The following is a 13,437-nucleotide window of genomic DNA, read 5'->3' as shown; positions in this document are numbered from 1 at the left end:
GGGGGGGGGTCAGGTTTGTCTCCGCACTGTGTTTCCTGTTTAATGATCTCTCTTCACTAACGCAGCCGACAGATGCAGACTTCACTTGTTTTTCCTCCAGCTTTCTTTCTCTCTCTCTGTTTTCTCGATCATCTCTGACCTCTCTCTGCCACTCCTCGTCCTCGTCCTCATCGCTACTGCTAAAGATTTAAATTCGAGTCAGACCTCCATTCAGATGAACTCTATTAACTTCAGCTAATCCCTGTTGAATACTTCCTTGTTTCCTCCTCCACTGTGTTTGTTTCTCTCTTTGATTTTTTGTTAGTTTTTCTCTCTCTCTCTCTCTTTTTCTGCCCGCCTCATCCTCTCACTCTGATTGGCTGTTTTTTGAATTTTCAAACAGTGACCACGCCCTCTTCTTTTCCCTACTTTCTGTCACACACACTCTCTCTAAAACACAGGATGTACGCTCATACTTTTCTTCCTTCCATCCTTCCTTCCAAAACAACCAGATGGTGAGACAGCAGCCGAGAGACAGACAGCGACAGCAGGCGGGAAACCCTCCGAGAGTGACATCACAGCCAGTCTCTCTCTCCCTCTCTCTCTCCCTCTCTCTCTCTCTCTCTCTCTCTCTCTCTCTCTCTCTCTCTCTCTCTCAGAGGGTATAAAGGCCTCATTGTGTCGTCCCTCACACGGAAAATGTCGGAGGAACGCTGTGAATTTGACGGCGTGGATCCACAGTCCAGGGTCAGCGTGACAAAAACACACACACACACACACACACACACACACACACACACACACACACACACACACACACACACACACACACACACACACACACACACACACACACACACACACACACAGAAGTGTCACCCTGAACTCTCTGAGCGTTTGTGTACAACTGGTTTTTATCAAGGATTCCTGAGGTGACTGGGATGACTGGTGTGTATGAAAACTGTGGAGAACGCTTGTAAAACACAGTGTGTGTGTGTGTGTGTGTGTGTGTGTGTGTGTGTATGTGTGTGTGTGTGTGAGAGAGTGTATATAAGACTGTATCTGTGTATATCCAGGGATTTCTTGAGTTACCAAATAACTGACACTACTGATGTGGCGTTCACTGTCTCTCAGTTACGGTGACAACTAGTCCACATATTAGAGATGCAGCTGTTAACCGGTTTCACTATTAACCGCTTTAAAACCGCCACGGTTAAGTCATCGTAAAGACTCAGCTGCACCGAGCCGGTTTCTGTTCTCACTCGAAAAAGGGACTCGATGCCGGGACGCAACCTGCACGGAACGAAAACAGTTAACGCCAGTGGTGCAGCAACTCTGAGCGAGTCACAGAGGCTACGCTAACTGCGCTAACACCAAGAATGAGTAGGGAGTTAATCAAGACCACGGCTCATCTGCTGGAGAGAAGAGGTGGTTTTAAAACTTGATGCAGCATCTGTGGGATCATCACCAGCTTTACTAACAACCAAGTTAAAGTTAAAAAGATTCTTTCTTTATCTGGTTGGTGTATTATTTCTGTTTTCAAAAGGCAGCAATAAATAACACATTAAAACCTCTAAAGAAATGTGATTATTCCTCAGACTGTAATCGTAATCGTTGCATCCCTGCCACACACACTGTATATTTTCAACAGGGGAATTCCTTTTCAAATTAAAGGAAGCCACTGTCTCATGACTTCAACAGCGTGAAGAAAACGGGTCATTAAATTGTCTCCCAACAGACAAAAGAACGGCCATAACAAAACAGCGTGTGTGTGACACCGATTGGGAAACGTAAGGTCCTAACTTCAGTCTGGTTCATCTAACCACACACATCACACTGATTTTACTATTCTGTTTAACTCGTCCTCTAGCCCAGTGGTTCCCAACCTTTTCCAACTCACGGCCTACTTTAAAATCTCGAAAATGTTACCTTGTCAGTAGGGAGAGAGAGAGTTAGCATTACACTGTGTCAGACACTGTTAAAAGCTAGCAACCAACATAAACAAGTAGAAGATGCTAACTAGCTAACGGTTCTGACCCGTCTGCTAGTCTCTGGTTCTGGTCTCAACAGACTCCTCCTCTGAGTCTGGGTCTGACTGAGGCTCAAACATGTGGCTGAGTCTCTCTGATGTTTCCTCCTCTCACCATCTTGATGCTCTCTGCTCTTTCACCTGTCCACTTGGGGCTGCAGGTGGTGGGCAGGGCTCAAGACCTGATCCGGATTTCTCAACCAGGAAGTGAGAGGAGACGAGCTTCAGACCCAGTTTTTATGTGAGAAAACATGTTGAACTAAATATGAATCACAGCAGAGTTTAAAACATGTTTTAGCAGAAGCTGAATTAGCTTCCTGGCTAAGCTAGGTTTTGTGTTGTTTGTTTGTTTTTTTGTATTGTTTTGTTATGTTGTTGTTTTGGGATAGAAATTAGAGCTAGCTCACTGTGTCCCAGCTGAAATAAATCTACTTCAAACAACCATCAGTAAACTAAGCTGACAGCACCATAACATCTGCTGATACACTGCACTTCAACTCTCACATGAACACAGCTGATCTGCATCTGTTCTGTGACGCAGCTTCAGATCATCTCCACACTCCAGAGAGAGAGAGAGAGAGAGAGAGAGAGAGAGAGAGAGAGAGAGAGAGAGAGAGAGAGAGAGAGAGCACTTACTTTGACGTCTTGCTCCAGCGTTCGTATCAGTTCTCCGTCCACCTGCCCCGTCTGGGCCACGCGGAGAGAGCGCCGCTCTGCCTTCCTGAGCCGGTACTGCAGGATGCGGCAGGTCTTGTTTGCCTGAAAAGCACAGGCGGTGTGAGTGTCTGAACTGATCTTTGTTACTTTGCTTCACTTTATTGTGCCTTCGGGAAACATTTGCCTTCCAGCAGCTGATAAAACACAACAGACGACGTGTAGTGCACACACACACACACACACACACACACACACACACACACACACACACACACACACACACACACACATATACAAACACAGAACAGTTGCTTTTTACTCTGAGCAGCTTAAGGCAAGACAAGGCAGATTTATGTGTATATCACATTATCTAACACAGAGGTCATTCAGTGTGCTTGAAACGAAGCGTAAAAGTAGAAATAAAAAGCATAATAACAAAACAGTGTAAAAACACAGATTATAAAACAGATAATATCTGATTAAAGTGCAAAAATAAAAGATTAAATGAAGGCAGAGGAGAACACAGCAGCTTTTAGCTGAGGGCCCAAACCATTTAGTGACTGAAGTTTTCAATGAAAAACTGTAATTTTGAAGATCCAGACTGTACCCAGCTTTGAGTAGCACCTCTCACTCACAGATGACATTCAGACCATTGATCACTCTCCGTCTTACTCGCCTGTTTCTAAACATTTCGCATCCTGTTTCGGTTTTATACATTCATACATTTAGACTAGTTTCATACAGTTAAACTTCCAAATCAAGAGAGATCAAAGAAAATGAGATCACAGAAGATTGTTTCTCAGTACACATTTTTATTCCCTGCCTTTTTAGCTTGTTAACCTTTTATGTTCATAATAGTGTTCTTCTTTTTGTTAGTATCTTTATATGTTTCTGTATACTGTATATTTTCCTGGTGTTTTACTTATTCTATACCTTCATTTTGAAAGTCCTTCGTACAGCTTTTTGGTGTCAGCTGTGTTTAAATGAGCTCTATGAATAAAGCTGGCTTGAGGTTGACACGTACCTGCTCCAGCTGTTGCCGCAGCTCCTGCAGCTGGTAAACGTCTTCTTCCATGTACATGTCCCTCATCTCCAGCATCTCAGACCTCAGCTCCTCCATCTCATCCTGGACACAGTCAAGAGAAGAGAGTGAGTGAGTCAATCTGTACTTTTACATGAAATATTGTGAATCAACAGCTTATCCAATATCAACCGGCAGAGAGAGAGAGAGAGAGAGAGAGAGAGAGAGAGAGAGAGAGAGAGAGAGAGAGAGGTATGGTAGCTGTTATGTATTAAACAAATAAATAAATCTGTAAAAGAATAAGAAAGTAAATGTCCCCCTCTTCTTCTTCAAGGAAAGAAAGCAAAAGCAATACGATAAAGTCAAAAACAATATAGTAAAAGCAAAAGCAATAGGTAAGAGCATTTTTATTGGTTATTTCTCTTTATATTTCCACATTTTTTATTTATTTATTGATTATTTTGATCATTCCTGTTTATATTTCCACATTTATTGTGTTATTCTTTTACAGATTTATTCTTTTTTATGGCTCTTCTATGACTCCACACACATCTGGGTCATAAAGAGGATCCTTTGGTGTCTAATAGAAGTCATTATCGCTTTTAGCATCTTTGTCATGAATGCAAACCAAGAATCATCATCATCATCATCATCATCAAAAAATCGTTTTACATTAACTTGCTACGATCATCATTATCCACTGCTCGCTGTCATTAACCACCACAATCTTCGTCTTCATCATCCTCATTATCAGAGTAACCATTACAACAATTAGTGTCTTCTTAGAATGACCTGCTGCGTAATATTATCTCTAGTCAGATAAAAGGGGGTCATCAGAAATACATGAGATCTACATGCTGTAAGCTGCTACTGAGGAATAAAATGATACCGTATTGATTCTCCTTTCTCTCTCCCACCCGGGAGGTAGTGCAAAGGAGGTCAAAGGTCAGGCTCAGACTATTAGATGACCTTAGAGGAAACTAAAAGTCCCTGCAGGGAAATGCAGGGTCTCTTTGTAACAGCACGCATCAATGGGGAAGAAGAGGAGATTCCTACACACAAATATGATATAAAAATGTTTAAACAAAACAAAATAACCCAGTTAATATGACTCATTTACAGTAGAGTTGTTATCTATCTCTCTTTATAGATTATTATCTTGATTGATAGAGATAAATGATTAATTTCCGCTAGACAACATGAATTGCATCATCCCTCTGAATCCTATTTAAGGTGCAGCTCTCGCCTTGGCAAAGAAATCAGTATCAGCTCACTGGAAGAAGTCTGGGTCACTGGGCTTAATGGGACAGTAAGAGGCATGTTACACAATGGTGTGCCTCCGTGTGTGTGTGTGTGTGTGTGTGTGTGTGTGTGTGTGTGTGTGTGTGATGTCTAAGGAGAATAAGCAAAAGGAGCACGAGCTGCTGTAGTAGTGTGAGTAGTGCTGTCATAATTTACTATAGTGGAAAATGTGGGTCATGTTCTGCAAAACAGCTCCGAAGCTCCGACGAAGCTCTGGGTTTGTGCGTGTGTGCGTGTGTGTGTGTGCGTGTGTTTGTGTGTGTGTGTGTGTGTGTGTGTTATGAAAGCGAGACAGGGAACAACAGAAGGTTAGGGTGTGTCCATGTCTCCTCCTCCTCGAGAACAGTTTGTGTACAGTATGGATCGTAAACACGTTAAAGATGAAGGTAAGATGCGTGAGTTTAGCATGCAGCTAAGTGTGTGTGTGTATATGTGTGTGTGTGTGTGTGTGTGTGTGTGTGTGTGTGTGTAAAAAAAGATTTGTCGATCAAGCTAAAAAAGACTGCAGCAACGAGCAATCTGCAAAACATTGACCACTGCTACAAAGAGGAGAGAGGCAGTGAAGAGAATGAAGAAAGAAAGAAAGAAAGAAAGAAAGAAAGGGAGGATGGATGGAAAAATAGAGCATGAAGTAAATGATTGTGAGGAGGATAAAACACGACAGAGTGAGAATGTGAGGACAGGAAACGAGGGAATCACACGTTAATGTGGTGAGAGAGAGAGAGAGAGAGAGAGAGAGAGAGAGAGAGAGAGAGAGCTGGTCCACTGACCTGCTTTTCACTACTAAAGAAGAACAGCAAAGATGGTTTCTGTCATGTGAGCAACCAGGCAGTCAGGAGAAGGAATCCACCAATCAGACGTCAGAGTTCAGTGAGCCAGATGGGTTAATGGTAGAAATTAGCGCTCACACACATCTGCTGTGATACCAGTGCTCAGCACAGTGGGTAGATTACCAACATGAAGAACCCAGTTCATACACAGGCAAACTGACACCGCTACATGAAGACGTTAAAGCTGCGGGTGTTCTCGTTGCATTTCGCTTTTAATGAATGAAAAAAAAACAAAGCAAAGAAGCTGTTAACGCTTCAGAGTTAACGAGGAAACATGAACCTTACAGATGTGTTCATTGTTGTGATTAACCCATTTAAAAACAGAAGCTGCTTATTTTGACTCTACTCCAGTTTAAATTTTATTGTATTTCAAAAGTAATTAAAGCTCCATATTTTATTCTTTTGTAAAATAAGCTTATATCCGGATTTACCGCCACTTATTGAACTGTAAACTGTTAAAATTCTTTGCAGTGTAAAATAATCTGAATATTGCAGTAAAGCGCAGTGAGAAGGCTAAAACAGTCATCTACACAAGCTGCACAGATGCTCGACTGTTAGCTTAAATTGTAGTCACAGGACAGACATTCCTAAACATTAAGTCCGGACAGCCTCATCTTAGAGAGTCACACTCAGCTGTGATATCAGGTCTGTAGTAAAGGCCTACATGTAGTTTATCATGTTTACCTGCAGCATGTTGGGCTCGACTAAAGCCACTTAGGAGTGACCGACAATGAGTCAAACTGTTGTTAGCATGTTGTGGCTGCAGGAGAGAGGGGAGTTAGGACTGCATGTAGGTGGCAGGTGGAACATTATAATCGTTAACCACGCGTTCTGTCGCAGCTTCAACAGATTTTGACAGGGACATTATTCACACTGAGATCTGAAGTCATAATTAATGCGGTTTCAACAGCTGTGAGTTGTGAGCGGGAAACCGTAGCTGCACATTAATATGCAGCACACGAGCTTATAGCTGGAGACAGGCAGATACAGTACGCAGTGATAGACAAAAACACTGAGCATTGTGGGTAGAAACAGAGAGATGGAGTTGGAGAGCGAGAATTAGACGGTGCACAGGTAGAAAAAGTCTGAGGAGTCTGAAGCCTCAGCGGCAGCGTGGTGTTTTGATTTTCTGTTTACCAACCAGGTGTTCCTCACAGCTGCAACAACACACACACACACACACACACACACACACACACACACACACACACACACACACACTAACTGCACTGCCAGGCCTCCCATGAGGCTTTGGGGTGGTCTAATAAGTAGCTCTGTTGCACCCTTTTGTAAGTTGATAACACTGGATCACCACACACACACAAACACACACACACACACACGGCTGCAAATGTGCAAATGTACTAAGATGCGTTGTTAAATACCGTTTACACCTAAAAAGGTTCAGGTTTTATCCAACAAGGCAAACAACAGTAAAGTTCAGTTGAGAAACAGGGCTGCAGCTAATGATTATTTTCATTATTGATTAATAGTTAGGTCTGTGTAACACCAGGAAACAGTGAGAAATGTCTGTGTTTTGTCTGACCAACAGACCAATATCAAAAATGATTTGAGTGTGAGACACTGAAAAACAGCAAATTCTCACATTTAGGAGCCTGAAAGCAACAAATCTTTGTTGTTTGCTTTTTAAAGAAAATCATCAAATCAGTTGCTGATTAATTTTCTTTCATCTGAATAATCGATTAATCGACTAATCTTTTCAGCTCTGATGAAATTTGTGAAGAGCCCAGGCTGATACAAAATCCACACTGTTTAACTCATGGGACGCCTCGTGGCTCAGCTGGTAGAGCGCGTACCACATGGACTTAGTCCTTACTGCAGAGGTCCATGGGTTCGGGTCCGACCCACGGCCCACTGCTACATTTCATCCCCTCTCTCCCTGACTTTCTTGTCCATCTCTCACTGTACTATCGAAAATTTAGGCAAAATTTGAGCAATTCATCAAATAATGATTCATTCTGGCACAAATCATGACAATATAAAACAATAATGTAATTGTGTTGCAAGCCAGAGACAGAAAGCAGCTAGTATGGATTTCTGTCTATTTGCATGGTGGTTTGTGTTTACAAGAGCAGCAGGTGTGCAGAGACAAGGAACGTTTCCGTATCAACACACGGATCCACAGACAACGTGGCGACAACCTACAGTGAACCAGAAATCTAAATTCTCCATCACTGTTGCAGAGCACCCTGGGAAAAGAGCATGTGCTCCTCCTGTATAGGCAAGTGCTGCTGTTGATCAATCACCTCCCTCAATCAATCTCTGACAATTATTGGCTTGTCTGGTCACTGGCAGCTACTGCTTAGGTACATGCTAATGTAATTGATCCCTCTCCTAATCAGTCACTCTCAGGAGCAGGACGGATCAGCTCTACTAGTGGATCCACGTAGATCCACGTTTCACTGCCCACAGACCTGAGGATACCCCACCCCCCCACAGAGAGTCCAGGTGCTTGTTATGATGCAGTGACGGTCTGGTTATTAATACTGTGGTCAAAATGTTCTGAATCTGAGTGTTTTCCTCTCGTCAACATGGAAAAGACTCTGCAGCAACATCTGGACAATCACAGGAAATCTCCCAGTGAAACCGATGCTCATCAAATACCTTGGATAAATTAGCAGCAGGGCAGAATGAGGCAGATTTCACTGCAGTCTTCAAAGACTGACAACCCCTCAGGCTGCTGAGGAAAATTACATCCTCACCTCCATTATGCGAGCAGATGGAAACACAACTGACAAAACCGACTGAGCCACTGTCTGTCCATACTGACACATCCACACTATATATACAATGTGTGTATATATATATACTAATATTTACAGCCTATCACACTGGTTCTCCATATGAAGTGGTCGATCTGTGGCTACAGAGCTGCATGTTTTGCTGATGTGTGTGCAGAGACTCTCTATTCATAACATCTTCCTTGTAGTGAGTAGCTTTGGATGACATCCAGAGGGGTCTCCACACACCGGGAAACAAGTCAGGGTGAACTGGTAAATAAAAATAACTGACCTTCTAATGATTGTGGAATTAATGATTAAAAAAAAAAAAAAACATGTATGTTTTTATGCTGTCTGTCATTTAACACCTTCCCCAGGGGAGTCCCTGCTGCAAAATAGTGTCTCTCTATTGGACATACATTGATTAAAGCTGTCTGGAAAGCAACTTCCAAGAAATGTAAATCCACACATTCATTGTTGACACTTGAGAAAATATATTGCACTTACTTTGAGGTAATCATTCTCCGATCTCAGCTCTTCTATTTCCCTGACAAACTCCTCTTGCATGCCGTCCATAAACTCCTCCGTGAGGTCTGAGAAAGCCAGAGATGTGCTTGCTGGCACCCTGCTGTCAAACGAGGTGACCGAGCGCTCCTCGCCCGGGGATATGCTCCCTTCCCCGGTCTCCACACCGAGGGAGAGCCGGTCCTTGTCTTTCTCCGCAGAGGAGCAGGTGGTCTTGGCGGCTGCTTGTTGGTTAACTCTGTCCGACATGGTGCCATCCCTGAGCGGCTTGTCTCCGTCCGGCCCGCCGCCTCGGCTGCTCCTCGACTCGGTGTCGCTGCTCACAGCGTCCGTGGAGAGCTTGTTTTCCTCGGAGGCGCAGTCCGACAGCTCGGAGCTGCTGTCGGTCGGGGAGAGCTTCCCCGGGGCGCAGCCCGAGTCCTTGGACAAATCGTCGGATCCTATACTGGCGTCCGACACCTTCCTCCGCCCTCCGGTGCTTTTAGCCGCCTTGGCCGCCGAAGTCTTGGACAACGCGGCGGCGGAGAAAGAGGATTTACCCGCCGGTTTACCACCACCGCTCTTCTCCGCTTTCCCGTCCTTTCCGGCGAGACTTCCCACGGGGCTGCGCCTGGAAATGCGGCTACCCAGGTGGATGGCTCCCGGCTTGACGCTCAGGGTCGGCGTCCCGATCCCTCCGCGGATCTTTGTGAGCGACCACCCGGGAACATCCTTCGGTCTGGCCGGGGACGGAGCCCGGTTTATCTTCTTCTTCTCCCCCGGAGGATGAGCGGACAGCACCGCAGAGAGCTCCGCAGTTTCCGGCCGGGGGTTTTGCTGCTGCTGCCCGGGCACCGCGTGCTGCGTCTGCCCGCTGTCCGAGCCCTCCGTCCCGCCTCCGCTTTCCATCTTCTGCCGGAGATGGAGTCTCCGTTCCTTGGGCGAGGCGAAGAAGAGGTGAGTCGGAGAGTTATGGACATCAACCTCTTTTGTTTTTGTCATTCATTCCGTTTAGGCCGGAACAAGAAAAACAGAAATGAAACCTCCTGTTTGGGTGGAAAGAGAAGGCAGAAGTTGTTGAGTGGATAAACAACCGCAGAGCAACACAAAAGGAGCTGATTCTCACTCCGGCCACAATGAGAGCTCCTGTGGTGCAACAGGACCAGGAAGCAAAGTCCAACAAAAAAAAAAACCGCACAACAAAAAAACAAATATAAATATAATCCTCCTTTTTCCGCTGTGTGTGATAAACCTGTAAATGATTCCGCTTTGTTCGGATCAATCCTCCTCTCCTCTCCTCAGGATCTCCGTCTGGATGACATCAACTGGCCGGTTCCTGCTCAGAGGAGTTGTGGGTGAGAACAGAGAGAGTCAGTGTGGAGGATATGGTCACCCTCTCTCTCTCTCTCTCTCCCTCTCTCTCTCTCTCTCCCTCTCTCTCTCCGCCCAGATAACGGGATGCAGCTCTGGAGGAGAGAGAGAGGGAGAGAGTCTCATTTCTGCAGCTCTCTGTCGCCACCATTACAGGATATTAGAGGGACACTATAATAATAATAATGTTCACGGCTGTTATAGCAGATGCATGATTCACCCTGGCTGTACAGTTAATGATGAAATGAAGCAGTGGCAGCTGCATTTAAAACACACTTAAAGACATTTCTGCAGCCTGTAGCTCAGGGTATATGAACAGCATTCATTTTAGGCAGAGAAATATAAAAATATATCACACAGCCACTCCCCCAAAATGACACTACACTCCATTTACTGATTGTGTGCTAATGGACCCCTCTGCTGCTGCCTGCATTTATTATTTATGTTTATTCTTTATGGATGAATATTTACAGCTTTTTGTCCATATCACAGCGTCTCTAAGCTTAAGATAATTTACATCACACATCCTTGGAAGAGCTTCTCTCAAAGTTTAAGACTTGTTTTTTTTGTTTTAAATGTTTTGTTGCTATTTATTCTTATTTATTTATTCCTATTTTGGGCAGTTGCATGAAGCAGCTGTCACCCAGACCAACAGATGACAAGACAGGACAGACAGGAGCAGAGAGGAAAAAAAACTGTTAATAAGAAAACTAAAAACAATCAAAGGGTATATGTTTTGAATTTATATAGAAATTTGGTAATGCATTGATAAATACAAACAATAAAAATGAATAAATGATTAGGCACAAGCAAAAAAACATTATTCCCAGAGATCATTTGGTTCGGTCTCTGACCTGATTTCACATAATAACTGAGTCTTTTCTGTTGCTGCTGCATTGTAACAGGAAAAACCTGAAAAACATTTCACTTCATCAGCAGCTCTTTGAAAATGAATTACAAGCAGGGAACCACTGAATGACTGGCTGGTGGAGGATGGGTTGGAGTACACACTTAAATGGACAACGCATATGTAAATGGATCATATGAATAAAAATCTATCCAATAAAACACGTATTAAATGTCATTATTTACAGTTACACAGTATTTCAGTGTGGTAAGGATAACATGGTGTTATACTCGTTATATGTATTATTATGTTGTTTTTGCATCAAGTGTCCAACTTAATTAATACATTTTTAGATACAGGAAATTATCTTAATGATACAGTTTGTTTGTATGCAGATATAAACACAACCTTTCCCATCATGAAGGTTCCATCCCAAGCTTCGGTCATTGTTGTGTTTACAAGACAAGAGGTTATAATACGTCTTCAGGGCAGTGAGTCGCTGTCGGTAAGTGATGAGCCGGGCTAGCTGGTTAGCATGCTAACTACAGTAGAAGTATAGAAGAAGGGATGGAGACTAGAGTTAATATTGGCATCACTTTCCCCCGCTGGAGACAACTTTTGGCGAGTGCATTAATGAAGTTTGATGCTGAACAGTAAGTAAACAGCTGTTGATGCTAACGTTGGCTATGTAGCAATAGCACAACTTACAAATAGCTCTTCTTCAAATTAGCCACATATACTCAGTATTATGAATTATCTAACCTGTACAAAATGGTGATGTCAGTCCCCCAATGTGTCATGGATGCTAAGGTGTTAGCATGGACCTTGAAAAACAAACTGATACTGAGACCCAGATGATTTTGGTGTTGATATTTTCATTGCATCATGTTCCAAAATCTGTAAACATTGCTCTGTATTTTATATATTTTAAATTATGTTTTTAATTCTCCTTCACCTCCTGTTGTCTTTTGTCTTACACACCTCACGCTCTCTGACCTGTGCAGCTCCTCTTTCACTCTGCTATTATTCTGTCACCTCACATCCAGTCAGCAGCTACCAAGGTGCTTATTAAACCATAGCTAGCTATTAATGTCCTTGACTTATCTTTTATATTAAACATATAATACAAGAGTGGGCTGAAGCTTAGAATTTTTTTCTACTGTGATAGGATCTAATATATATATATATATATATATATATATATATATATATATATATATGTCAAAAATGACTATGAATTCTCATGTCTCATATAATTCACATTGGTTTGCTAAGAAGACTCAGTCTACAGCCATGCTAGCAGCTCTTGCAGACTGCACTTAGACACAGTGGTGCTCTGAGCTAAATGCTAACGTCAGCATGCTAACATGCTCACAATGACAATGGTAACATGCTGATGTTTAGCAACTAAAATATGTACCATGTTCACTATCAAAGTTTAGCATTTTAGCATGCTAGCATTTGCTAATTAGCAGTAAGTTTTACCATCACCTTTTTATTTACCTTTATCAGTTATATGATGTTTGAAATAGTAAAAGCATGAAGTAGAAAACACACTTAAGTTAAGATTTTCCTTAGTGTGAGTTAAGATTTCCTCACAATAAAAACAGCTGCACAAAACATCCTTAAATGTTCACATAAGTATTTAAGGTTTCCTCGTTATGCTGAAGGAATCACTTAAAGTCAGTTAATCCGTTGACAAAAGACCTTAGCGACCAAAGTAAGGAGAAAAAAACAAAGGTACCTCTCACTCTGTCTTAACAGCATCATAACATGAGTTTATGGTGATAAATGAAGAAAATGAAAACATCCCAGGAAGTGTTCTGCAAACAGGAGAAACCCTGAATGATACAGTAGAATTTTACTGCTGTAAATGCCTCAACTTTTTTCCTTAACTAAGGAAACATTTTAAGAGATTTTGTGTAAGTGGCTCATGAACTGGACTAATTTAACTATTATTATTTATTATTAACTATCATTCTTATTAATACTAATGAGCTGCTGGACATCTAAATAAAGTATATATCTATCTATATCTATCTGTCTATCTCTCTGCACCCTTAAGTAACTCCTTCAGCTAAGGGGAAATTAAACCTTAAGTGCCATTGCTTAAGGAGAAAATTTAAGGTGTTTTGTGCAACTGGCCCCTGATCATA

General features: G+C 42.6%; 1 protein-coding gene across 3 annotated transcripts in view; it reads right to left on the bottom strand.

The window, feature by feature from the left end:
• mtcl2 (microtubule crosslinking factor 2) overlaps positions 1 to 10,098 on the bottom strand; it is a 94,104-nt gene extending 84,006 nt beyond the window's left edge. For all 3 annotated transcript variants that reach the window (XM_087172745.1, XM_087172747.1, XM_087172746.1), the window contains exons 1-3: positions 9,067 to 10,098; positions 3,690 to 3,791; positions 2,645 to 2,767 (exon numbers count right to left, since the gene is read on the bottom strand). In XM_087172745.1, the coding sequence (XP_087028871.1) occupies positions 2,645 to 2,767; positions 3,690 to 3,791; positions 9,067 to 10,065 (1,224 nt within the window). In that variant the 5' untranslated portion in view covers positions 10,066 to 10,098. The remainder of the gene's footprint in view (positions 1 to 2,644; positions 2,768 to 3,689; positions 3,792 to 9,066) is intronic.
• Between the last annotated feature and the right edge of the window lie 3,339 nt (positions 10,099 to 13,437).

The sequence above is a fragment of the Seriola lalandi genome, unplaced genomic scaffold (assembly GCF_002814215.2).
Source record: "Seriola lalandi dorsalis isolate HSWRI2012SDOR001 ecotype SW California unplaced genomic scaffold, Sedor1 jcf7180002053703, whole genome shotgun sequence".
Classification (NCBI taxonomy): Eukaryota; Metazoa; Chordata; class Actinopteri; order Carangiformes; family Carangidae; genus Seriola; species Seriola lalandi.
This window is presented reverse-complemented; position numbering and strand designations above follow the sequence as displayed.